Source organism: Dermacentor variabilis, chromosome 8 (genome assembly GCF_050947875.1).
Source record: "Dermacentor variabilis isolate Ectoservices chromosome 8, ASM5094787v1, whole genome shotgun sequence".
Lineage (NCBI taxonomy): Eukaryota > Metazoa > Arthropoda > Arachnida > Ixodida > Ixodidae > Dermacentor > Dermacentor variabilis.
The window spans coordinates 72,443,580-72,471,312 of NC_134575.1; the positions used below are offsets into that span (position 1 = coordinate 72,443,580).

The 27,733-nt window shown below is 45.9% G+C and overlaps 1 protein-coding gene across 4 annotated transcripts; it reads right to left on the bottom strand.

The window, feature by feature from the left end:
* Nucleotides 1–1,163: 1,163 nt before the first annotated feature.
* Nucleotides 1,164–27,327, bottom strand: LOC142590330 (josephin-1-like). 4 transcript variants are annotated; one of them, XM_075702372.1, is made up of 6 exons: nt 27,240–27,327; nt 22,578–22,697; nt 17,972–18,104; nt 14,334–14,459; nt 11,766–11,946; nt 1,164–10,349 (listed from the first exon to the last, which is right to left on the bottom strand). In XM_075702372.1, exons 2-6 carry the CDS (start codon nt 22,654–22,656, stop codon nt 10,158–10,160), a joined length of 711 nt encoding a protein of 236 aa, XP_075558487.1. In that variant the 5' UTR covers nt 22,657–22,697; nt 27,240–27,327; the 3' UTR covers nt 1,164–10,157. The 4 variants fall into 4 exon arrangements, with proteins under 4 accessions (XP_075558487.1, XP_075558484.1, XP_075558485.1 ...); XM_075702369.1 differs by having other exon boundaries at nt 17,969–18,104; XM_075702370.1 differs by having other exon boundaries at nt 17,969–18,104; nt 22,578–22,694; nt 27,240–27,319.
* Nucleotides 27,328–27,733: the final 406 nt, after the last annotated feature.

Below are 27,733 nucleotides of genomic sequence, written 5' to 3' on the forward strand. Positions count from 1 at the left end.
TGTAAGCTGCCGTCTGTACAAACTCTCTACAGTTGATCAAAAGCAACCAGTATCGAAAAGGTCATAACAGTCCAAAAATTTTTTTGCTATAACCGCATCTTGCACGACCTTATGCACTTTCGAAACAATGTAGCAAGCAAGGGCCATCACTCTAACCAGCACTACTAGGTGTTTTCTTTAGGCTGTATAGAACTAAAAATAAAAAAAAATTGCCTGCACCAGATATCACAACTGGGGGAGTATTCTGTAAGAGTCCACCTAGTGGACTGTCCATTTCGGCTGCTGCTGAATGGCTTGGGCTGCTCGTCTCCTCCTCCCTCGCACAGCTGCATCCAATCAGCAGCAGCCAAAATGGACAGTCCACTAGGAAGATTTTTGCAGAGTACCCCCCAAGTACTACCGGAGTTGGGATTACTTGAAAAGGTGGACATTACTTGCACATAAAAACTGAAATACATACAAGACTAGTTAACGTAATTTAACAGATTAAATTTTGACCTAGCAATTTATGACACATATTGTGATTTGCGGTCTGTGAGCTCACAAGGCGTATCCACTTGGAACTAGTTCTCACGATCACATCACTTTTGAAATAAATCATTCCCAAATTGCACAACGAAATACACTGGCATTCCTTACTTTTGTGCTTCAATACATAAAATGGCCCCAAAAGGCGCAGAACTGTGAAATTTTACTGCAATTTTCATGTTGCATACCTCAATACATGTAGCATTCATGTATACATCAATACATCAGCATTCAAGTGCCTTAAAGGATATGCTTTGCCGATTCAGCAGCTACAGTGCAATATGTGCTCTAAACTAATTAAAAATAATTAGTTCTGTTAATTAGTCAATAATTTCAACTTTATAAGCAAGTGAAATCTGCATCTTTGAGAAATCTACTTCAAGGGATTGAACTGGGTTATCTGCCACAGGAAACTTTAAAAATGCAGTATAAAAAAAAAAAAACTTAATGGTAACGTGATGAGTAAAAGCAAAATGCAAGTAAAGCTGTTTTGAGGCAAAATATTATCCCAAACAATGCAACAACAGTACTTAATTTGCACATCGCTGGTCATTCGTCGAGAGATTGTTTTCCTTTATATACAAAGCTGAGACACTGCCATCTAGATTCAAAAGGAAGAAGACAAGCACACTGTCTGCGAAGAGAAAAGAGAAAGCATTTTAATGGAGAAGTTGCCGATAGTTTTCTCCTATACAGTGAGTAGATCTTTTCAAGAGTAAAACGTCAGCTTGGTCAGTTCCTAGTCTTGGTTCAAAGACCTTTTCACTTTGGCAAGACAGTGCCAAACAATGCAAAGGTCAAGAATAATGCTCAATTTGCTCGCATTTCAACAGACAGGCTCTCTCGACTGCAATGCTTCATCGTGGGACAAGTCATTCATGCGAAAAGAACAATGTACGCGGGCTTTGTCTTGCTGCAACAACTTTCAGCCAGTGACAGTGGGAAAGGTTCCTCCACTTTTCCACGATCATGTCCCAAAGCACAGCCCTTGTCAAAGGTAATTGGACTACTATACATGGCTGTAGGTCAACCCAAGCTGTGTGGTCTCTGCCTCCTACTGCTTTAAAGCTTTCAAGCATTGCTTGAAAGCTTTGAAAACTTAGGGGAGGCAAACACTGGCCTTCAGCTTCCACAGCTTTTCAGCACCAGAAAGGAACAATTCTATACCAATTAAACTTTTTTTTATTCTCCATCAAGGGCTGGACTAGCACACCACCTTCACCTATATAATCAAGATAATCGGGCCATCTGAACACCAGGTGGTAAGGCAGAGTTAACCAAAGAACATTATGCCATACTGTCCCACTACTACTGCAGTAGCGACACAGCTAGAAGTAGACTACAGCTGCACATGTGGTGGCTCTGTTACTTTCGACATGGACTGTGCCTACAGCCATGATTTTTCACAGGGTCGCAATTAAAGGAAACTCTTCCACGAGAACAAGACAACTTCAAATTTCGGTGTTAGAATACCTTCTGGATTCAAACAAATGCAGACACGGCGTACACCCATTACCGTTACTAGTGGTTAAACCTTTCAGGATGGTGAGTGAAGCTGTAGAACTCCAGAAAAAAAGAAAAAGAAAAACATGCAGCTAGGACCTATCCTTAAATCACTGATCACGGATATAATTTGCAACATTTCCGAGCTCCAAGCTAAGACTAACAAGATGCTATGCAGGCTATTCGGGAATGCCTAAAATTTCAGTTGGACATTTGGGAATTGGAGTGTGCAGACAGCAAGCTTATGTTGCAAGCCATTTAATAAATGGAATCTGCACTCCCCGACTTCTTCTCGAAAAGGGAGTATCATGCTTGGATATCTATGCAAAATCGCTAGTGCTGAGCATTACAAAAATTTCTGACTAACAAGACGGAACTTTCCTCGGGGCTATGAGCTGCAAGAGTGATAAGAAAATAGGGAGAAATTTCTGGGAGAGAACAGTAAGAACTGGCAGTTTTATGCAAGCAGACGCTATCAACCCAAAAATCTCTCTACAATATGTTAGTAAAACGAAAATCAGTATGAAGCAGCTTCCATTTGCTTAAAAGGTCTCTTTGTGTGTTTCAACTCCCCTTTAATGCATATCTTAGAGACTCTAATATACTGCTAAGACCCTTCTCCTAAACGAAAACTCTCTTCATGCTTGGGTGGTACATTAAATTAATACAGCCTCATAAATTTAAAGCAGCACACAGGAAAAAAGAAAAAGAGAATTGACATACATGCACAGCTGCGCCAACTGCCAATCGAAGCCTTAATGGACAGGCCACAAATCCTTACACACCAGTCAATAAAACTTGCAGTTCGTCAGAAGTGTGCTTGCTTCCATTTACTGTCAATTTATTTCATGCTAACATAATTCGAAATCATAGAAGTCAACCAAAATCGCCATCTCATTTCACTGCAGACAAAACTTCACATCAGTTACAATCACTAGCAGAGTAAGACACAATGCAAAGCATGTAACATGTTGAACCATGTTTTTCAGTCACTGAAGGCGAACTGTGCGCAGTTTACACATGCTGGCGGTGGGTCACAAACACAGGAGGAACCACCTTTAAAGAGTGCTGACACCACTATCACACGGTTATACACAGAGTCACAAGCTGCAGTGGCCATAGCAGTGGAACACAGGCCCACATCTTTTCCTGCTTAGCATTTATCTGAAGAACTATTCGCACCGTGCACCAGCGAGTTTATAAAATCACCGAAATGTTTTTGTACAAAACAGCAGGAGACACGGAGAAACCTTCTTGCGTATAATTTCACTTTGCCTAAATGGACCTTAATGACAATTGACCGCCCACGAGAGCCAGTCAAGGAGTAACGGCAAACTATGGTATCTGTATTAAGAACTAAAAATGCCAGGCATTTAAAACTTCCAGGCATGGATGGATAAGGCATGCCTGTTGAAAGTGTGTTGGTGCAACGCAACAAGTGGCAGGATGCACATAATCGGAAAGATCTTGTGCTATCTAAAACAATGGATAACTGACCAGACTTTTGTGTTTGGGGTGCGTGAGGCGTCTGCCAGAGATCTCTGGTTACACCTGTCCTACATCAGCGAAAGTATGAGCATGCAACGGCATTTAAAAATGGGGGGACAAAGATTTGAAAGTGCTGAAGATGTCCGATAACCGGGCCATTTCTGGTTCAAAGCACAGTGAAAAAAGCCCTTTTTTTTGTGATGGAACATGGAATTTTCTGTACCATTATGTGGAGTTGTCTGGAAAAAGAAATAGAACAGTTGATCATGTGAAAAAAAAAAAAAAAGTATTTGCAAGAGAACTCAGTACAAGCACCATAGGTATTTGCCGTTACTCTTTGCAATGCCCTCATTTATCTATTGCACATGGCAGGTCCTTGCATCATCAGAGCAGCTTATGCCACTGGCCAAAAGCACAAAATGGCCACTTACAGCTAAATCAACATCGCAAGCAGGCCGACAGGAGAAGAGCCTCGATTAGGCAAAATACTCTAAAACATCTGTCACATACAAGATCTCTTTTCTGTACACGCCATGTGGCTAAATATATGTACACGTCAGAAAGAGGGGGGATGGCTGTAGATGTGACGCTCGGAGCAACGAAAAAAATTGGGAACATTCCTCCGACTCCTCACAGCAGTGATCAAGTGTTAGCTGAAGCAAGCGCGAACATGTGTTTGCAGTATTGGTGTTAATTCCTTTGTCACCTGTAGATGAGCCTTAACACAGCCACACACACAAAAATAGCAAAAAGAAATTAGTTATCCTTTACTTCTTGGTAGCACTGTGCTGGCTCTTTCACCAAAACGCTCGATTCACCCTTGCAACTGGGGAGTTGCAACTATGTAGTTGCAACTACGTAGCAGCTGTCACTGCAACTTATACTGGTTTTAGGAAGATTTTGAGTAATTACTGTTTACCTTTAAAAAGTGCAGTTTTCAACAATTTATGGGATATACTTATTCCTAGGCAACTTGGCTACCACTCAGGTCTGCAAGTGCGAAAACATGCCAATCTCGTTGGAAATCAGTTTAGAAAATTCACTGCAGCACAAGACATTCTCGAAATAGAACCAATTCTCACAAATCATTATGGGTTTTAGAAAATTTCGGTAGAGCAATGGTCTAAAATGCAATCGATTCATGGCACACTGGTCACACAGTTGCTAAATTTGCCGTGCTGCACAAAGTGACGAATGTCTTGCACCGTTTTAGCGATCCCCACACTCGCAAATCAACAAGCCTTGTCACCTTCTGCCACTTCTATGCCCAACATTAACTCCATCTTAGAGTGTTGAGGCTGACTGACTACAGTCTGTCGATTACAAACGAGACGTGTTATGGCATGGAAGCTGGCGTGACAGTGGCCGCACTAATCACATTTAACATGCCAGTTGTTTTCACACTTACGAAAGCCCCGTTCTCGCGCAAAAGTTACACAATGTGGACACACCTTGGCCCACCAATCTATCACATCAGACTGACTTAATAGTTGCATCGAGTGTCCTTCTCCAGACGGCTCACAAAGCTGTCGGACATGAACTAGTTAGCTCAGGCCCACACACTTTCTATGGTAAACTTCAAGCTCTCTGCAAAGTACTTCCAACATTGTAAAAAGCACTCATTTTCAACGATAACCCTGAAAGAAATAAAGAGCGGCAGAATACAATAAAAATATAAACAGGGTCACACAACCAAGGCAGAGTGGCAGTAAATACAAACTGCACAGTAATCAGTCAAGTGCACGTTGTTGGCAAAATATCCCAGAAGCTAGAAAAAGGCCTTCACCTTCACATGTGGCAGGCTTTATACATGTAGTACAGTCGAGCATAATCAAGTTGCATCTGACATAAAAATACCTTTGTTATATCTGATATTCATTACAAGCGTATATTCGTTAACTCTAATATTGGTGAGGATGCTTTTTAATTTACTTGGTTATATATTCAATAATTAGTTATATTGGTTTTCGTTACGCCGGGCTTCTACTGCATCACAATTGAGCACTTAAGCACTTGACTCGGTCTGAATTAAACTTCCAGCTTGCACTTCTGTATAGTCGCCAGGGATTACTGCCTTCTGGTGGCATCAGCCTTTAAGACCAACACAAAGGCACCCACCTTGTTTCACAAAATTCTGGTTACGATCAATATGCATGTGTTCAGAGTGTCAAGAAGGAAATTGGTGTCAAAGGCAACATTGAAGTAGAGGCAGTGCCACGAAAACTTCGAAAAAATTTTGAGTGAGAAGCTCTGGCTCATTAGCCTGCTCTTGTGTTCTGGACGGGCTCGCCACATTCGTGCTGTCTTACATACAGCTGTTTTCAATGAGGGCAGGTCATTCGTTAGCATTATACGCTTGTTTTGCCAGCGTTTCCGATACATTTGGCTCGCACCCTATCCCCTCTATCGCTTCCAAGCATTCATCACAGATGGCAGCACCATAATGTGTAAGCAAAATCTGAAAGTCCCGCGCGCATCATGCTTTGCTGCTACCGGGCAGAATCACGGCGTGCACATTTAAATATGCTTTCCGTGTCGACAGTTAGCGCCACCTGTTTTTAGGAGCAGCAAACCCAAGAACGACAAGAGAGTCAAAATGGATGCCTCGTCTTTTTACGGGACGGTGCTTAAGTGAGTTCCCATCTTTTTCTTCAATTGGTGCAACGAATTGGCCTTTATATACAAATCAAAATTATGTGATGCGAAAAGATAAGGTCTAGGCTTCCTTTTTGTGCAATATTTGTTTGAAACAACTTCAGGAAGTGTGTGCACAATTATGCGCGTGGCGCCTCAGGCCGTTGCAATTCTGCTGCACTGTTCAGTCCAATGCCTACCTAGTGCTTCGTGCGGCTCTCATATATTTTTTGTTTACAGAATTTGACGATTATTCTAATCGCAGACTCTGAGCATCTACCTAGTCAGCTGAAGCATTGCTGAAGAGAACTGCGAACGGGAAAGTTTCTGACAGAGTTTTGCGACGATGAAGTCCATGAAACACTTGACGCAGCCTTAAGTTTTATTTGAACAATTTCTCCAACTAAACGAGAGATTGCTTCTGGTTTTAGTTTTCAATTCTTGTAATTTTGCCTCTGCCAACTACGAAAGAAAATGCGAAGCACTCCATCAGCAGCAGTGACGAGAAAGAGAAGATTGAGCCGCAACCGGCAAGAAAAAAAAGAAAACACATGTGAAACGGCTTAAGGAGAACCTTACGCCAATTGCAACAGGTTGCTGCCTCCCCTCTCCAGAAGGGTTGACACCACTTGAGCCGCTGGGAGTATTTCGTCAGATAATTACCAGACGTGATCTTCTCCGAGCTTGCGCATTTCGCGAATGTCTACGCGCTGCAAACAGATGGAATCTAGCTCAGAGCCACACCTTAAGCAATTAAGGTGTTTTTCGGCATCCTGTTTTTCCTGGCAATCGTCAAGGTGCCTCGGGTACGAATGTACTGGCAGGAGAGAACCAGAGTTCCCTCTCTTGCTGACGTAATGTCCTCAAAAAGGTTTTTCAAGCTAGGGGCAATGCTGCACGTAACTAACTGATCAACCCCACAGTGAATAACTTTTGGAACATTGCACTCATCGATGATGCAGTGAGAAGGCGGTGTCTCGAGCTTGAGCTTTTTCCGAACAACGGCACTGACGAACAGACGATCGAGTTCACCGGAAGAGTCGTTGCCACAGTTTGTCAGAAACAAGCCAAACTCCGAGGGCATAAAGGTTTTTGTTTGCTGCAGTGTTGATGGTGTGGCGCACGATTTCGAGCTACATCAAAGCAAGGGCACTGGGGTGAGTGTTGATCATTACAATTTGCGCACTTGCTGGTTCCGTAGTGATGCACCTAGCGGAGCGTCTTCCCCATGGGCTTAATTTTAGGTGCTACATGGACAACTACCTTTCATCCGCAGCTCTCTTCCGCGAGCGGAAACTTCTTGGTATTTTGACCCAAGGAAATAATGAGCACCGAAACATTGGCATTACAAGTTGATTAGTGCAGCCAAAGAGGGCAAATGATTTTTTCTGTTCCTTAGAGAGGCTACTACAGAAGTGTAGGCGTTAAGGCGCGATGTGCACAATTGTGCATGCAACAAACAAGAACTGCAGTATTTTTCAGGGTTTTCTAGATGCTTAATGGAGCTCCTTCTGAAAATTATAATTTTCTAGGCAGTTTATCTTAATTCGTGCCTGGAGAGGTTTACAGAAGATAATTTTATGGGGGTCGCTTCACTGTGCAGCTCGCCAACACTTGTGCCGCAGATAAGTGCAACATATTGCATGCAAAAGGAAGAAACAAATATGAATAAATAAAAGAGTGTAGTAAAATAAAGGAGTGGCATGATCTTGTCTAGATGGACTTCTAGGAATAATCAAATGCAGTTTTTCTTGTGGAGTTGGGAACAAGTTGACAATGTAACGGGCGATTCGGTCGATGCTAGACATGCCAAACATTACGTGCACAGGCTACATGCAAGATCGAGGCTGTCGCTATCATTTTTTACTCTGCGAATTATAATTCTCACAATCTATGGCAATTTTACTGCTGCCAGGCTTCGACATCCAAAAGAAGACAAAGTTCTTGCCATCTTACATTGTAGAAAATGAAATAAGGGACAGGGAAATATGATAAGTTATTCCTGTACTGCGAAATGCCCACTGTAAAGTAAAAGAATTGAGCATGTAACACAAAGCACCACATTGCTGTAATTACCGTGAAAAAAATAGAAAGGGCCAGTGGTCGTGTTTTGTTAGTGTAAGAGTATTCAAGGTCGCCAGGAGTGCAGCTTCTTGCTCCATCAAATGAAAACAGCTAACTGGTGGTCACCTGCCAGTGGCCGACCCCGCCTGCGCAATCACTGCATCACTTCTATCACTATGGCACACAAAGCTGCATAACGAGGTGCATGGTTACGATTCAGCATGCGAACTGACATACGACCTGCCGTACCAACAGCCCCATCCGACAACCATCTGATAAGTTCCAACAGTCGAGTAGCTATGGGTAAAACCTGCATTGTATCGGACACTGGACTGCATAATGCGTCTCCCGCTTTATTTTGTCAGGGAAAATGAATGGGCTACGATAGGTAAGACCTTTCCATTTCCCCACTAATTTCGTGTCTCTGTTGACACTCAAACGGCATTACAAGTAATAATGCTCACCATAACGAAAGTGTTCGTACACCGGTACGGCTCCCAGAGAAGCTTATTTGCAGACATGCATGAAGGCAAAGGCTGTGCTGCTGTCAGGGCTAAGGCTTAACACAGAACTTGATTTTGGTTTATAGAGCTTCCAAAAGCCAAAGTGTATGTACAAGAGGAAAAACCAGTGCTTGTTTCCAAAAACCTCAAAATTCCCATATGGCCCTGTTATTTACATATATTTTGTTCTCGTCATAACATTGGGACTCGACGCCGAGACAGTGCAACTTCGGGCATCATGAACATGCCCGGGTTTCTTTTTCACAGCGACTACGTGAATGACTGGTTAGAGCAACGCGAATGCCGTCTGTGACGTGATCAAGACATGGGATCCCTTTATGCAATGCACTCATCTCAGAATGTGGCAGCAGCAAAAACCCCTTGGGCTTTATAATTGTGACGAGGCTGGCCTCCCGAACACATTGGATAAGACAAAAAGGCAGTTTTAAATATTGATTCAATATCTCTCGTGTTAGCAGTGAACGATGCTGGTTAAGAAATAAAACAGACCACAAAAAGAACAAACAATACAGATGACACCGTTGATGGCACAATGAAGTGTTAAGAGGTTCCATGATGCGTGTGCAAACACCTGTGCGAAAACACCCTGGGCGTCCTTCTGCACCAAGCTTACTCCCCAACATCAAAAGTCCCAGCCAGCCATTCATACAACTATTATGCTCAGAGAATTTACGAGCACTGGATTACTCAGAACCAATCAACAAAACAACACAGCTTCAGCGATGCCTTTGACTCTAGCCGCCGGAGACAAGTTAGGCCTAACTGACAAGAGATTCGTTGCTGTTTACCCACAGAGGCACTGCTCAAGCTTCTTGTTCATTTGATCGGCACCTTTGCATGTGCTATGGCTCTGCGGAGGGCACAGCCTTAAGCACTGGCCAGGAATTTTATCATCGTCCATCAGTGGGCGACTACTTCAAACTGCAAGAACAATCTTGGTTGCCACTGTGCGGTCGGTACAGAAAGTAAGCAAGGCAAAAGCACAGACAGCTTCACTGGGCAGGCACGTTAAGTGTAGGACATGTGAAAGAGCTGCTCGCACCCCCGCGCATATAAAAAGCAGACAACAAGTCGCGTCTGATTAGGCGATGAACAAGAACACCGGATGAAGAAGCTCACTTCAGCACTGCGGGGGCCTCTTTGTCGTGGCTGGCAGGCAACAGTTCACCACCTAGCACACGGTTACATGCACCGTGCTAGCAGACGGTGCACTGGGGCGGACATCACTGGATGCTGGTGGCAGACGACATGGCATAGCCACATCCAGCAGAATGTAGAGATCCCGCGGAAGGGAGGTAGCAGTCCTGAGTTCTCCTTTTCTTCCCCTTCCCGTCTTGTCCTGCCTTCCGGGTCCAGACGATTTCTGTTGGGCACACTTGGGTCCCGCCGCACTATACTCGGTCGGCAACATCACTTCTAACGCAAATTCGTCCGCGATGTGTGTTCACGTGGTGCCATGCTCTGCTGCGATGGCTGCCGTGGAGGCGTCGGCTTTGACGTCTCGATGTAGCAGCCCTTGACCCTGCCAATGTCTTGCGTGACCACGATGAAGATCTCTCGATCCTTGCACTTGATCTGCTCCCGCAGGTACAGGAGCAACTCCTGAGACTGCACAAAGAAAAGTGTTGGAGCAAGCTGGGTATCAAGAGACGGCTGGGCATGACATCGTAATGTTAAATTCTGCCAATATTCTCACACATAAATTTTGGGCCTAGCCGTGAACGACTGCCGATTGCTGTACTCAAAAAGCTTTCTCACGTAGTGCTTTTAGATGCAAGACTGACAACAATAGGCACTTGCTGTCAGAAGTACATTAAGATCTAATAAATTTGACCCTTATTAATTAGGAAAGTCAAATAATCCAGACTTGGCCTGTGGTCTCTGCAAGTGTACGCATTATTTGATGTAATTAAACTCTCACTAATTTGGATGTATCCTGCTGCGTACCGGTTTACTTGGAGGACCCCTTCGAGGCACTGCAAAATGAAAAGTGCCGCTAGCGTCCAAGTGAAACAAAGCAGTGGAGTCTGCCTTGCATAGTTATCAGCAGATCCTGTACAGTAACGACATGAAGATGCTTCCCGCTCTTTTTATTCTTGTATCTAACGCTGCATGTGACACTGCATTGGTTACCTCATTGGTAACCAATGGTAACCAATAATGGTAATCATGGTAACCAATAACAGCATTGGTTATCTTCAGAACTACACATGGTTGATGTCGTTCATCGCGTCGATAGTGACCACACATTCACCAGCAGGTGCAGCAGTCAGTAATCTTGTTTTCAGTGCAGGTTGAACAAACACAGCGGAGGATTAATGGAGATCCTACAAGCCTGCACAGCCTGCACGCTGGAGTCAAACCCATGGTCTACGTCGTCACGGACTATCTTCTTTTGATTAACTCACTGATAGAAAAAAAAAAAAAATACAATTGGGATGCGCAAGCAATACTGAAAAGCAGGTTAATCTGATAATGTGGACCTCGGGCTGTCACTGCACTTCGAAGTCACGAGGCCCTCACCTCCGCAAGCATTTACGAGCCACAGGATGACGAGAATGGCACTTTCTGCACTGATCTAGTGCGAAACGAGACGTGAGCGTTGTGGATTTTTTCGGTAAATAAAGGCACATTGATATAGTAGATATAGTAACGATTAGTTTATTGTTTCCTTAATACACATTAGAATTCAACATTTGGTTAGTTTGACATTCTTTATGGTCTTGTAAAATAAGAACTAACAAGGTTTTTTTACTGTGTATATAGTTTCATAGCACTGCACATAGTTGCATAAGATCATCTATGGTTGCACAGTGGCTACTGACTCCTATAATACAAGTCACTCAGGAGCAGCAGTGTGAAGGATAGGCGTTTCTTTCAAACGTTACGGAACAGAAAAAAAAAAAAATTAAGCATTCAATTTGACATACAAATGCTGTGCTCAGTGAAATGTTTATGTTCGACTTGATTAAAGAACATCATTATTTGAGCACCACCTAAGAAGTAGAGCTGGTGGAAACCAACCTTGCCAATGGGGATTGGCGCCTCAAGCTTCGAGTCGAGGTTGTAGAAAGTGCCGTTGATGTCGCGCACGGCAATCCAGTGCTTCCGGCTGAGGGGAAACTGGAGGAAGCCGAACTTCATCTCACTCGGCACGTTCAGGATGAAGCCCACAATTTTGTTGAGGTCAATGCACGACGGATCCCTGCCAGTCGTAAGCACACCGACAGGTGATTAGAACGGCAAGATATCAAGACGTATCCAGAGCAACAGGAATTGGCAGAGTTGTGACCGGAAATTCTGAATCCAAAATTGCTGACCGTTAGGCTGTGGTGCATGCATCGATGTGTTTCGGCAGATATAAGCAGCGGCCACTGTCTAAAATGCACCTTATCTCAGTGCAAAGGTTATAATGGCCGACTGGCACAGAGAAGTAATGTCCCACAGTGACAACGCACAGCCCAGAAAAATATTTGTGCAAAAATGTCAGCCTCGGGGAGGCCCATGATAAAGAGGGAATACACAACAAAATTCATCAGTGCACAAACATGTAGTACACAAATATAGTCTTACAGTGCATTAAACTACAGGTCCAACTTGTCACAATAACATACAGCCGAACCTTGACACAACAAAGTCGACATCTCGGGAACATGGTGTGGACAGTCATCAGCTTCTGAGGCTGTGCCCTGGTACTCGGGATATTAGGTATAAGCTGCTCAGGGAAACCATACAGAAGCCTAACGTTCCATCCGTTTGATAACCGAAGACAAAAGCCCAAGCTGCACGATACAGGTTTGCATGCGTTCATTTGACGTTCCTTTTCGTCCATTTTTCCTACACAAGTCACGAAACATATCCCACCCCCTCTAAACAAAAGACTAATTTTGGCTGTAAGAAACTTTGTTAAATCATATTTTGTTCAGGTTTTGTATCCTCCAACCGCAAAAATTACTTCACAGGTTCCTAGAACACCCCCGGTGAGCACCATCTTGTTTGTCAGCACAATGAACAAGCTGCTGCAAAAATGCTCGAACAATAATTATGAGATCAAAAGCATCACTGTGTCCAATAGACATTGCACTGAGAGCAGTTTCCCCGTGGACTGCGGCTGCTTCTAGCTCGTTAAAACAGACGTTTGGGCGAGTTGGTAAGACATATTTGCAACTGATGCAGTTGCAAGTCGGCGCTCGTCTACGTCGTTTCTCCCTGCTTGTCCCCGTGAAAACCGCGCTGTTCCGTTTCAAGTATGCTTCTAGCTACCATGCCACAAACTCCTACAACAGAGACAGGTGGTGCACACGTTTGTCTGGTTCCTTTTGCATTTACTTCTACAGCACTTATCGCATAACGCCTGTTGTGCCTAGCTTCACAGACATCCAGTTCCTTGCAAGCGCAAAAACTTGCAACATCCTGAGATGGCAAGTCAAACGAAGCGTTTGAACGTGGCACGTAGAGTCGCGTGCAGTATGACTTGCAACGCCATTGCTCGTGGTCAAAGGGGCTCGGGGGCTGCGCGGCGGCTCTGGCATGCAAAATAGCGGTTTAATAAATACGACCAATTGAAGCTTTGTTTATGTCTGCAGCTTACCGCGCATCTGCGCAGCCGTACATTCTTGGAGCCCTTTCGACCATGGGCACGGGTGTTGCAGGTCATATTGCACGTGACTATACATACTAGTGTCTGCTGTTAAAGGGAAACTAAAGGCAAATACTAACTCGAAGTGGACTGTTTAAATACTGTTCCAGAAACCTTGCAGCGCTTGTTTCGTGCCAAGAAAAGACTTAGATTACGAGAAAATTTGCACCTGAAGAGGCCGAATACCTTCATCGCAATTCAAATTTCTTGCCACCGAACCGGTGAGTGGTGAAGCTGCTTACGTCATCACCGCCGCCCTTTACGGCTGTCGGTGAGTGTAACGGTGCCCGACAGACGGTGGTGCGGTGTTTTGCACAAAACGCAAGTGCCCGGCCGTGGAGAAACTGAGACACGACAGAGGCGGTGGATTCGCTGCTGCAGCTGCTTTTGGTCAAGTGGCATGGACCATTCGGGCATCGCGCGACATCCCGTGGAACTGGACTTCTCTGCTACTTAACAGTTTGCGGGAGTTTTGCGAGCCAGCTAAACTAGCGCAGCACCATGCGATAACAAAACTACTGAAACTATTGAAGACGCGGGTGGCATGGAGTCGAGGGAAAACGAAACCTTTTGACCACCCACGTCGTTGCCATGAGTAATGTCAATCATTTCTTCTTTTTCTAAAAATGAAGAAGAAGTGGACAAGTAGCATTTTCCTTTGTCTTATAATGCAATACAATGATGGTATTATAAGGAGTGGTTGAGTATTGGTGTCAGAATTTAAATGAGGAGTGCCTTCGTCGTCTGGCAAGTAACTGAATGTCCCGTAAGAGTCTAACTGTGTCCTGCATTTACCTCAATTTCTTGATTACTAAGGCTCTGTTTGCGATAATATTGACGCCTTATAGATTCTCGAGCTCTAATCCATCACTTTAGCATGACTTCATGTTTGCCCGCCTTTAGTGTCCCCGTAAAACCACGCAGGTGATCGATAATGGCAAAACAGCACGCACTTGCGCTTGTCGAACCAGATGGCCTCGTATCCGCGTAGCTGCAGGGCGGACATTATGACGTTGACATCGTAGTTTCCTAGGCCTAGCATGCTCTTGTGCGGGTTGACGAGGTGGTCGGGTGACAGGCTGCACAATGGGAGAAAAAAAAAGAAAGGAAGGAGAAGGCCACCAATGCATCACCTTTGTAGAACAAACACCGCTAGTTAGAAGCATTTTGCGCAATGTCAAAGAGGTGGCCAGAGACCATAACCTATGGGATGTCATGTCTCTGCAAATGAACTCGAAACTGCGATCTCTGGTCGGCATGATTAAGCAGGAGAGCTCAAGAATACCTCGGTTTTTCTTGTAAGCTACCAACCAGTGACAGATCCAATTATACTAGCCCTTCCAGGTGACAATTATATATGCAGAAATTTATGTTTGAACACATTTCTTGCATCCTCAGCATCAATAGAAACAGGCAGCAGCAGAACACATCAAAATTTTTTTCAGCAGGTCTGATAACACCCACCTATGAGCTAGCAGGAATAAAACAGAACAGTCGGGCTAGTTGGGCGATTTGGACAATGGATCATGATCCATTCTTTAATGAACCAGCAGGAAATTGCCACTTGTGGGGCACATTCTTTCTCCTTTTCTGTCTGTCTATTCTGTACCATTGCATCTATAATTATGTATCAACTAGTCCAAGCCACATCACTATTACATGTTTTACAAGAAAACGTTTTAATTCAGCCCATGAAAATGCATATGGGGTGCAAGTCTCATCAATTGTTGCATGCATGCACACACATGCATCCACATTACACACACACAGCAGAGTTCCTCCTTAAAGGGCCCCTCACCACGTCTGGGCACTGGCACCCGACAATTACACTGCACAGATCATGTGGCAGAGATTATGTTTGCAAGGCACGCCATGACGTCAAGGTTGTAACATCAGCTGAGAATTAAAAAAAAAAAAAAGAATGGAAGTATGCATACTCTTGTCCTCAAAGGAGCCAATAGGGTAGCAAACGGGTGACGTAGTGTGCTATGGCAATTATGCGTCCCATGCACAAACTCCGCTGCGTGAACAACTCCCAAATTCCTGTCAAATGCAGGGTGCATAGAACCGCCTTTGGAAATGCACCGCGCAGCAAAGAAACAAGGGGAGCATAAAGAAGAGGCAGGGGAGGTTGGGGGGGTCGCGACAAAAGTGACACTCCTACCCGAAGGCCAAACGCCGGAAGTGATCACAAAGTTTAATGCCGCACTTGAGCTCCTCGCACGGTGTTCTAGCAATACGCAGAGGCGACACGGCTTGACACAGTACAGGAGGGAACTGCTACACCGCAGCAGGAGCAGCACTCCTGAAGAAGCCAGGCGTGTCGCAATGCTGGTGCAATGAGGAATGCCGGCAGCGGCATTAGAGGCATCGCCCCTCGGTGGTGCATGAGAATGACGGAAAACCGTTGGTATTTGTCAGTGCAGGGATTATACAGACTTGGTAGTTTACCGTCTGTTCTGCTCAGACCAGTGTATGCACCAGTGCCTGTGTATGCAACACAGCTCCTGTGCAGGAGCTGTATGCGCACAAGGTTCATGCCAGCAGCAGAAGCCAGAACGCTGCCCTGGCTCCAGCAGAGCTGATTGACCAAAGCGCCATGGTGCGACCACTTGGCTTCGTCCCTTTTGCAGCCAAACATACTGCGTCTCTCTGAAGAACATCTAAGCCTCCATGTGCGAGCTATGCATGTGCATCAATACTGTGACAGCACAGCAGCAGCACAAACATACCTTGATGGATGGATGGAATAACTCTAGTGAAAGGTCTGCGAGCTACGGGGCGCGCAAGGCCCCGTAGAGCAGGCTACTCCCGCGTCGGGACCGGGAGTTGTAACACCCTGGAAGCATCTTGGGCTCGCTGGACGGCCCAGAGCTGCTCCGCCAGGTCCGCGCTGCATAATGCTTCTCGTAGCCTGGCGGAGTCTTGATTCTTGTTTGCGTGGGTCCAACCACACGGCCAGAGGAAGTGATGTACGTCTAGTGTGCTATGGCAATTTTCGCAATGTGATGTTGTGTATAGCTCAGGCATGTAGCGATGTATTCTGTTCTGCGTGTGTCTGCTTGTAACACAATTGTAATAAAGAGATAGGGGTGGAGCCCAGGAGCACAGGAAAGCAATGCCGGCTTTGGGCACTGGTTGAGGCAAAGGGAGAGAATGCCTGCTGAGGGAGGGTAGCTTGCCTCCTCGTATGCCATTTCATTTGCTTAAACAGCCAAACCTCGACACAAACAACATAACAAAATTCTTGATATAATGAAGTATGAAGCAACAGAACTTTTTATATATTCTTGTTCATAACACAAAACACATTTCAAACCTCAATATAAAGAAGCATGATTGCAAACGATTTAAAAATGACGAAGCTTCACTGCCACTGCAAAGAAACACCAGGGTAATGATTCAAACTACTGTCTCTAAATGCAAGTCTTCATTGGAATAGACATCCCGATTAAATGTTGCAGGTCAACTAACCACGAGTTGTGACGTAGCCCGCGGTGGTGGGGGGAAAATTGAGCATGCATCTCTTTTCTTTTAACCCGGCTGTGGCTTCGCATGGCTGTCAGTGCGGCCGAGCACATACGCGACTCGTGCCCCCAACGGCAAACTACATGGTGTCCCCGCTAAAGCAACACTCCTCCAGAGTAACTGTGGTAATCTGTGGTAGGTGCAAAGATAAAGCATGCCAACATGGCCATGGTTTCATGTGTACTATCTTCCTACGCCGTTTAGTGCTGGAGGTCACGTAATCTCGAGTTTTGGAGACGCGTTGAAGCGAGGGGCAGATGAAGTGTTTGCTGCCCTCTGCCCACACGCTTCATGATAGCATGGTCTCACTGTGGGGACAGCATCAGCCACGGCGGCGGAGTTGACGCAAAATCTTAGCAGGCTGTGCTTTGTACCACTGATGTGAAGCTATCACTGACACAGCATGAAACTGCATCTTTGGTTGCTTCGACAAAATGAATTTCTTTTTGCCAGTGAAATTGGCTTTTTTAATTTGCCCGATAATTCAGAAACCTTGCAGCCCTTCCTGTAAAAGAAAAATCCATTGGGAACTGTACTTGCTTGCATAAATGGTTGAATTTCAATATAGTGACATTTTGTAAAATTAAAGTGCCAATTTTATCGATTTCGTTACACTGAGGCTTAACTGTATTTTAACTACTATCAAACCTCTTTTAAACTTCCAACAGTAGGACATTGCCTGGACAGTGCTTTACATGTTCAAATCTAAAGGTTTGGCTGATAAGTGATGAGATTGGTGTCACTGACAATTTATTTCTTTGCCCAATGGCAAACTACATGGTGTCCCCTCTAAAGCAGTACTCCTCCAGGCTAACTCCCTTTTCTTCTGTGCATGTGATCTTCACGCACTTCACCCGCACTCGTCCACTTCCCCTTATTTCACCCACAGACCACACACCAGAACCAGCGGTCCAGTTACACTTCAGACAGACCTCATATAACTAGATTTCCAATGCGGCCTGATGAGGGACCCTTTAAAAACACCAAGCATGCAACAGACATGACGGGCAAGGTGCGGGAGTTTGTTTGCTGAACTAGGAGTGCGGTGGGCGTCACGCACAACCTGTGGCAGATGTCGTCGAGCGAGCCCTTGGTGAATGCCTGACCGTCCTGGAACAGGTTGTTGAGCGCATGCAGGGCGCACAGCTCCTTCACCTGGCGCTCGTGGTACACCTGCCCCGCACCTGCTGGTCCACCTGCAGCGCGCACAAAAGGATGCTCAAGCTGAGACCGCGAGCAACCTTAGGAATAAACAAAAGGCGTGAAGGAGAAGCGCAGTGGACTTTCTTCCGTTTAAATGCTTACTCATCCTGTTTTGTTTTTCTTCCCTTAACCGAATGATGTCTTCCGGCTGAAAATTCTGAGAATCATTCTGGAAAGCAATAGACATCACACACAATGTTGAATGCCACGTGCGACGGTAGATTGCCTTGCGAGACACTGCAACTCAATTTGACTGCACTCTGTGCATTGGTACGGGAAATGCAGTACTCTCATCTGTGACAGTACAGCTCAAACTACCTTCAACCCTCTCCTCAACACGTCTTTAATCCTTTGCAACTTTGTGGCACTCGCACATTTGGCTGAACACGTTATGTGCAGCAGACCACATGTTGCTGTGGTTGTTAATCAGTGCTGCAGAGAGAGAAGTGTTGCCTAACTTTTTAATAGAATGAGTCGGTATGGGCAGCAGAAACCAATTTAGAAGTGCACAAGCCGGGCTCGTTAGTAAATATGCTGTGGAAACGTTCAACACTCTCAGGTCTCCTGACGTTCGTGTTTCCCCACACGACTCCCACGTCTGCCCCTAAATACCTCCACCGAGAAACTCCTCCAGATAGGCCTACATAACACGATAGGTGAGCTTATTGAGGCCCACAGACAGACACAATACATACGTCTCGCGAGAACCACCACCGGCAGACACATACTACACACCCTCGGTATCAGGATACCAGCCACGGATCCCACACAGCTCCAGGTGCCCCACCACATTCACCGCGAACTTCTCATTAAACCTCTCCCTAAAAACATGCACCCCACCTACCATGAACCCCGCCGCAGAGCTCGCGCACGGGCGCTCCACAAACACTATGGCACGGAACCGGATGCTGTGTGGGTGGATGCCGCATGCACAGGTGAGGACGCGGTTGTTGCCATCACGAACCCCTCCCTACAACCGATTACCACCCTTCACATATCCCCAACTGCCACTTCGGAGGAGGCTGAAGAGGCTGCCATTGCCCTAGCTATTATGCGCACGGAGGCCCGGTATATATTATCAGACTCTAAAACTGCGATACTAAATTTTGCTCGCGGGAGAGTTCACGTCCCTGCATTTCGCATACTGAACTCTCTCGCTGCATACCCGCCCCGCCACATGGAGCTCATATGGGTGCCTGCCCACTCTGGGAATCCTGGAAACGAGGCTGTCAACGCTTTAGCCCGAGGTTCTCTCAACCGGGCAGCGGCGGCCTCCGATCCAGGGTTCTCACGGGAGCGCATGCATTCATTCACTGAATTGACGCAAGCCTCCAAAACTGAGCGTCGGCTCTACCCCCCACCCCATCCCTCCCTTGACAATTATCACCAGACACTTTGGAGGCGGCTCCAAACACGCACCTTACCCTCCCCTTATATACGCTCGCGCTATCACCACGTCCACACCGACCCCTCCTGTACCCTCTGCCACCACCCCAAAGCCACTCTCGATCACATTCTTTTCCTCTGCCCGGCGGATCCTCCCCCGCGGGGCCTGGAGCACCTTACTACTTGGGAGGCTTGGGAGACCCTACTGCGCTCCGAGGACCCGGCCAAGCAAGCCATCGCCACAGGCCGGGCTGCCAGCGTCATGAGCCTCCGGGACATGAACGTTTGAGTGCAGTGGGGCTGTGCGGGGGCCCAAGGACCTGCGTGTCCGCAACTCCCCTGTGTGCAATAAAGTTATCACCACCACCACCATCCCACGTCTGCATACGTTTGGCTCCCCCCGGATGACACATGCAACAGCGGATGCTGCTGTCGCAGTTACGCAGCTATGACGAGAGATGGCATGATTGTTTCAATGCTAGTGATACCTGACGGTGTGGATAACTCAGGCATGAGGAGGTTGCTTCATCCTCTTGATATGTGGGACACGGCATGTACGGACTGACTGCACGCTTGTTGGGGCTCTTCGTAGTAGGACTGTCCAATGGCACTGGCGATAACAACTGCTTGCAAGTGCCTTCGTTTGTGGAACCGCACCTGCGAATTACTTGTTCTTTGGGAACGGGCAAACAGTCGCACGGCATCCTTGCTCTGCGAGTTAGACTTCCTCTATTCCTCAACATGTTTCATTGAGGAACGATTCCTTGTATGTGTATTGGCTAGCTCGCATTCTTGCATTAAAGAAGCAATAAATACTCTTTTGTATACCTGCACTACTGTGCTGTTTTCTTTGTTTCCAACAGCAGCTAAGCCACGCAACGTGTATGACAGAGTCCTAAGTTTGTTTGTGCAGACTGTTCTAATCTGCTGCATTTTCTTAATGCTAAGACTCATTTAATGTTATATCACCACAGACATTGTGGAATACCGCAGCAGTAGAAATTACAGCAACAGTGAAACGAAGAAAAACTTCACATGTGCATCTGTTGCAAGGTTTGGACTGCCCATAGCATAGGACGTGGAACATGCATGTTTCGACAAATAATTGAGACAGCACAGGACTAGAATCGCTTACGTGTTCGTTTCTTTGTGGTCATGTGCTTTTGCAACTAAGTCTAGCAATTGAGCAGCATGTTCTTTTCAACTTGACCTTGCCCTGCCATGAAGAGTGTGAATGCCGCACCACATTCGTGCAGCACAATTTCACTGTGGCAATGTGCATGGCACTGCCAAGGCCTCGGGACAGGCCATCACAATCTTCATGAGGCAAGAAGGATGAACTTTGCACTATCATGGACAAATCTTTGAAAGAAAGCACAAAATGCCGCCCATTTTACAGAAAGAAAAAATACACAATAAAAGAAATGAAAAGAAGGGGGCCACAGAAAGATGGAGCCTTGAAGTGATAAACACTTGGCGAGCGAGGGAAGCCTCAGCTTTGAGCCAACATAGAGACAAGGGGATTTCTTTTCACCAGGACGACTGTCAAATTTCCCTTACTGAAATCTTGGCTGCAGGCTGAAGCTTCCCTTATTTAGCCTCTGTTGAACACTTCCTACAAGTAAAACCTGAGAGTGCAAATCTGTACTGCTACTTATGCGGTCGCCAATGATTGTTCAGGCCCCCAGCTAAGAACACAGGCTAAAGTCGTGCTGACATAACACGAAATGTGCAATGCAGAAGCAAAACAAGTTTATTTTAGATACCCTAACTTGTTTGCATCGGTTTGCCCTCGATGGTTCAGTGTAAATAAAACTTGTCTGGTGTGATGACAGGGCTGATTTGGTCGCCACAACTTGTTGGAACAAGTATCGGCCAAGTAGCGTGTGCGCTCCATGCGCTCATGACCATTTGATCTTGAACCCAGGGGCTACTGCTTGTGCGGAAACGTGAGTTTACGGTCTCGGCCGTGGCCCTCAAGAAAGACACCGAGACTACAAACAGCCAAGCTTTAGTCTTTTGTTCCAGAGAAGCCAGGCCAGCATTGACAGATGGGCGTCGCTCAGACCGCGCCGCCCGCCACGGGCAAAAGTTCTTCCAGCAGTTGGCGACAGGTGCCCCCAAACATTAGACGATACTGGCAAAGTCTGCAGCCAGCTGCTCAACATCTCCAGACAAGTGTGCTTCACACTGTGCATTTAACTAAAGATCAAGCAATAAGCCGATGTTAAAGGCACCTAGCCGTACTGTCTGCACAATTTCTGGACTAGTATCAGGTGAAGAGGTCGGTGTGATTCGGGATCAGAGTATGTTGCAAACCATACTAAGCCCCAGCATGACCCTGCACATTCTTTTCCTCCACCTTCCCCCACAAGTTCAATGAAGGAAAAGCACCATCCAGGTGATATTGTATAAGCATCAGATTAACAAATTTTACAGAAACTGTTGTTTTGTCTCGTTATTGTGATGACTCAATGCAATTGGGAATGTGTACTCTTCATTTCGTCAACTCTAATGGTTACACATGCAGCCATGTACATTTATGCGAGAACAAATTAACGAGAACAAAGTGCTACGTTTGCACTAGTATACAGCTAGGAGTTATGTTTCCTCATGACATAACTTGGTTTATCCAGTTTCCTTTTCACTATGCACTAACCCACTTCCTTTTTGGTTGCTTTGGTGATTCAGCTAGCATAAAGTACACTTGCAAACACATTACGAAATAACACACATTAACATTTTGTTCTGTGTTGCAGCGTATACAATTATTCTTAGAATACAATGCATGTCCCGCACACTGCTGTAAGCTGCACATACAGCTTTTATTGGTCGATGGTTCATTAAAAAATCAAAGAACAGACATGAGGATAATTGTCAAGCAGATGTGGCATGAACACAAGGTCTCCTGAAATTCCAGTTAAATTTATTTATTGTTTTATATAAATGGTTAGTTTCGGCAACTATGACACACAAAAGGCAGCCCCATAAGCAGGGTACGGTCTCTAGTGTTATGGTGACAAATATGCGCTCATGACTGTCAGCACTCTAGGCAAACCGCAGGGCAACGGGCCTCTCACCTGAGCCGCCGGCTGAGCCCAGTCCGGGCTTGTGGTCCTTGCGGATGAATCGGTCCACAAATTTCAGGCACTGGTACATGGGGACACCCTCCCTGCACAGGGACCACGCTGCTGCTGCTGCTGTTGTGACCAGCAGGAAACAGGAGGGGCGAGTGGGGGAAACCATGCGAGACATGGAAAGAGGAGCAAAGAGAAGACGGGGAGGTTAATTGGCAAAAAAATTATTGGGTAGGCTGCATCAGGGACGCAGCCACAGTGGGGTATGTGAAACGTCTTATGCATGCTGCTGAGAGTGTATGGGCCCTAGGGTGCAGAAATGATGTAGCCAAATACCCGAATGACATTATTCATGCGTCACAAAGCTTAACGCTAAACTTATGATACAGCTGGCGGGGGCCCGTTCTAAGCTTGCCATCCTGCTCTGTCTCTAATTGTAATGGGCCTGCCGTGGTCAAAAGTGGCGGGCGCGAATTGGCATCTCCCTGTCTTGCTGCCAGATTCTCTTCAAGCCATTTCTGACCTTATGTGTCAAACGTGAGCGCATTATAGCCGAGAAACCATCAAATTTCTTCAATAGATTGCATAAATGCAAACATTACGACTCCCGATGAGCACAGGTTTGAGTTTGTTGAATTAAAACTACTATGGCTGTGTGACCACTCACACTCGGTGACAAGTGTACTGTCAAGTGAGAGGCTAAATTCAACTTTGATTGCGTCATGCGTGGCCCGACAACAGCGCCATCTTTGCACATGACCCATGCATGATAGAGGAATGGCTATTTTCCTCTACACAATGATACTCAAGATAAGGTGCGTTGGTAGTACGGCTCCAAAGCTATGAACAATACAAGCATTACATGTTTTTGTTACATGAGATTTTAGCAAGCAACCGCCTATGCTGACTGAACTGAAAGACATTTCACGACAATGTGGTTACAACATAGTGATTAAAAGATGGAGGACAGAGAAAAAAAAATTGTGAAGAAACCATTGATGATAATCAATGTAAGAGAATAGCCGAATGTTTCTATAAAGCTGTTAGCCTTACTAATAAAATAATGTGCTCGAAGCAAATACTTGTTGCAGTGAGAATATTTAGGTAGCATTTGTTGTTTGTGAAATTACATAGAGAACAGAGCCATTAACCAGCACACCTGCAGCTTCAGTATAGGTGGACAGCCTGTGCCTCCAGAAAAGCTATGGTAGTTGGTGTTTGGCAACGAACATACCCCGCAACTCAACTGCATGAGACATGTGCCCTTAGCACCCACAACCATCTTCTGACCTCCACGAAAATGGGTGAAAGAGCAAGTGAAAGCTATTTGCTTTAAACATACAAAATATTCATCGGTGGTCTAGATCAAGAAGTATAACCCAAACAAGGCTTGCCGTAAACATATAATGTGCTATTCACTCGTAGCACACATGCCCTCAGGGTTTCAAAAAGCATTTGCAATTATACTCTTAAGGTATTTCATTATTGCCTATTTCTAAGAGCTATCGTGCCCAAGCGGGACACTGTGGCGAGTGAGCCATCACAGTGGTTATTTCAAATACAATCTCATACTTTCTCGTACTAAAGTGAACTAGGAGGGCACAGTAAGTATGCCACATACTTACACTATTAAAGCAAGTGTGAATAAAAAGAAATTATAAAGAGGCACAGAAGCTGAACGTCTGTGCCGCCACTGACATAGGAAGCTGTCTTTCCCCACCCTGACTTACAGCAACAAGGCAATTAGAACGACAAGCAATGAGGAAGTTGAAAAAGCCAACTGGTTTAACAACTGCTGCTTGTAACGATGGCCCTTTGCAACACCTTCGTTCTCTGCTTACGAATCTCAAACTTAAGTGCTGCTGCAGTTCCCTACTTCCCGTCATCTGTGTGACGAAACAAGGCTGCAACAATTTTTGTAGGGGCGTGCAACTATTTAAAAAAGTTGAATACGAATCAAATAATCATTGCTATTCGATGCGTACTCAATTGGAGAATTCACTATTCGAAGTTGTTGAATTATTGTTTCATTTCGAACGGTAGGGACAACAAAAGTTATGGGAGCCTACCAACAGAATCGCTAATTTAAGTGGCGACTGTTCCGAATGATTCTGCTGCCGGACATCCGCAGTTGCTACGCATAGGTACCAGCTGCTGAGCGAACACAGAGCACTCAATTTATGCTGAATAATATCGTCATTCATCGAGGCATGTCTCGCCTTCAGGCAGCTCATGAATTCACTTTATAAACTTAGGCAAAGCCATTTCTTTCATGGTCAATCTCACTATGTTCGCATCCATTTAAAACGATGTGTGGTGCTGTACTACTTGTATAGTTTGCTCTTCCAACAAGCACATCATTTTACTGTGTGCATCTGTTAAAAGGCTGTTCTTGTGTTTCATTACTGTCAGTCGGATTGCATGCCAGATACAGCAACTCCCAAGTTGTATCTAATTTACAAGCTCCTCGGTTGACTGAAGTCCTGTTCTGAGTGACATTACACACATAAGAAAATGTAAGCAATCCTGCTTAAACACACTTGACATAACCTTTGTATTTAATTTCACTTGGAAATGAAAAAAAAATATACCAGGCAACTGATTTGATATTCAAAGGTTGTCTTTCTCAAATATGCATACTGAATTTGATAAGAAAGCTTCCCTATTTGAACTCTCCTACTATCTCCTTTTTAATGGAACCCCCCAACACAAGCTGTCTTTCAAGGCAGTTAGCAACAGTTCAAAGCTGAAATGGCTAGCAGCTCTGTGAACAGATTTTTTAGTGGCTGTGGAGCCTCGCAGGCAACAAACTTGAAGGACTGCAGGAAAGGTCTGTTCTCAATTCTGCAACAATGCACTACTTGAGCATAGATGTAGCTCCTGGATTAGTGCATGATCTCTCTTAAGCGACCAACTAATCTGATATAGAACCCCTCCCCCCCCCCCCCCACACACACACACACAAAACCCCAAAAAAGAAGGGGGGGAGAGGGGGCCTTTTACCACTACAAGCTAAATACTGTGCCAGCAGCTGTCAGTATGGAGTAGACAACTGCAACCAGACATCCACTTTGCCACGTGATGTAATACAAGTGCACACGCGCATGTGTGACACATCAAGAAGACTGATCAGGCTTTAACGCAGCAAAAGCAGACGCAAAAGAACTGTCAACACGGAACTACACCCTCCCTTTGTTGCACAAAGGTGTCAACGAGACTTCAAACACTTCTCATCGCCTGTGAAGTCCAGTCACATGTCAGGTGTAGGAAAAACCCATGGCGGCCATCCGTACGAAATAAATAGCAAATGTTGAGCGTGCTCCGGGTGCTTAGGCAGCGTGGATGCATTTAGCGCATTTGGTCAAGCACAGTGCAACAGATAAAAGCCACAGATAACAGGCGCGCAGACGCTTGCATACGTCAGAAATTTATAAGAGGGCAACAACAACATCCAAGGCAATACTTAAGGACGCCGAGAGGCTGACCTGCCTGATGTCCCGATCAATGAAGCACGCTTGCGAAACGTCCTCTTCCAACTGAATCCTGTCACGAGCCGCAATTTCTGAAGCGACATTCGAGGCCGCGCCTAGAAAACAGCTGCACACGTTACAGAGCTTACTTTTTTTGTTTCCCCCCGTTTAATCTGAAGTGCGGGGGTCTATCGGAGGTAGTGGAGCATGTTTTGTGCGGCGGAGGCTAGTCGCGCTGACAGGAGAGGAACAAAAAAAGTCTTGCCAAATTCAAAAACACCGAAACACAGACGTCCTCACCAGCACACACACACACACACGCGCGCGCGCGCGCACGCAGCTTCGGCGGGGCAGTCGTCGCGCAAATGCGCACGCTATCACTTCTGCAGCAGCGTGCGCCCGCACGACAAAACCCATACCCTGCCCGCTTCAAGGCGATCTGGTCGCCAATATGCTTAACGAACTTCCCCTTCGGCGGCGAGAGAAAGAAGAAAAAATTACAATCAGGTCGTCGCTGGAATTTATACCAGGCTCCGCAGAAACCGTGTCAGGTCGGTCGGCATTTAGCGCGTTTCGGTTAGCTTGGAAGGCTGTTATCTCACTGGAACGGGGCGCGGCGGGACAGCAAGAGCGCGTTGTTTTTGGCGTACCAAAGGGGACACGAAGTTCAGGAAGCATAAAGAAAAAAAAAAAAAAGGAAGGTTGCACAGCGCACCACCGTTTTACACGCTCTGGTAGCGCTGTCCAGCGGCAGCGGACTAGAGCGACAAGTGACGTGAGGCGTGTGACGACGCGGTCATATCGTACTCGGATCACGTAGGACGCAGTCGGCCGCCACCAGCGAAAAAAAAACCGTGTCGCCAGATTGACTACCAGAGACGAGGCCGGGGATACGTCGTCGTAGCACGCAGGAAACGCAGCGTTGGGCGAGAGACCGATGACGGAAGGCGTTACGTAAACTCGTCCTCTAACCCCAGTACACTACAAGATGCTAGCGTTCGCTCGGCGTTCGTGGTGTCGGGGAACTGCGAAAATGAAACCTCTTTGGCGACGCGGCGGCTTGGGTCATTGAACCACTCTTTTCCCCGTGTCATTATGACGGGGCCACGCACTCGATGACAGCACCACGGCTGCGACGGCCGTCTAGGAGCTACTACGCAGCTCGCGCGACAAATGAAATGTGTGACAGGCTCACCTGAAGAGCATGGAATTTGAGAAACATTTAGAGCAGCTATAACTTCTCACAACATCCAGCCGCCATTTTGACTCGAAGAAAACTTGTCGCACTGGCCGCGAGAGGTCGCGCTAAAATAAAAAAAAAAAAGCGGAAGCGGATATTGTTTTTGCGCTGGATTGTGGTAATAGGAAGCATAGGAGGTGGCCAAATTCAAGCCTCATAAGGTGGCGCCCTCTAAATTTAAAATGCGGATCTTAAAGGCTATGCTTTTGCCATTGTGTTGGTTGTACTAACTCTATGGTTTTTGCTGGTCGAATGCGGCAGAAGCGATTTCAGCAGCCGGAAACGTCATAGACGTCGCAATTTGGACTCCACCTAAACACTGGTTTCTTTCAGCAACAAATGTAGAGAAACTGCAGCTAATTACATTGCGAATGCGCGGCGCACGGAGTCTGAAATCGCCGGCGCCATCCGAGGGTAAGATAATTTTGTCTTCTAGGAAGATTACCTCA

Coding starts and splice junctions, on each gene's coding strand:
- LOC142590330 (XM_075702369.1), bottom strand. CDS start 22,656: ATGTACCAGTGCCTGAAATTTGTGGACCGATTCATCCGCAAGGACCAC. Junction 14,460..17,968: donor GACGACATCTGCCACAGGTT/GTGCGTGACGCC, acceptor CCCATTGTGCAG/CCTGTCACCCGACCACCTCG. Junction 10,350..11,765: donor CGCCAATCCCCATTGGCAAG/GTTGGTTTCCAC, acceptor TTCTTTGTGCAG/TCTCAGGAGTTGCTCCTGTA.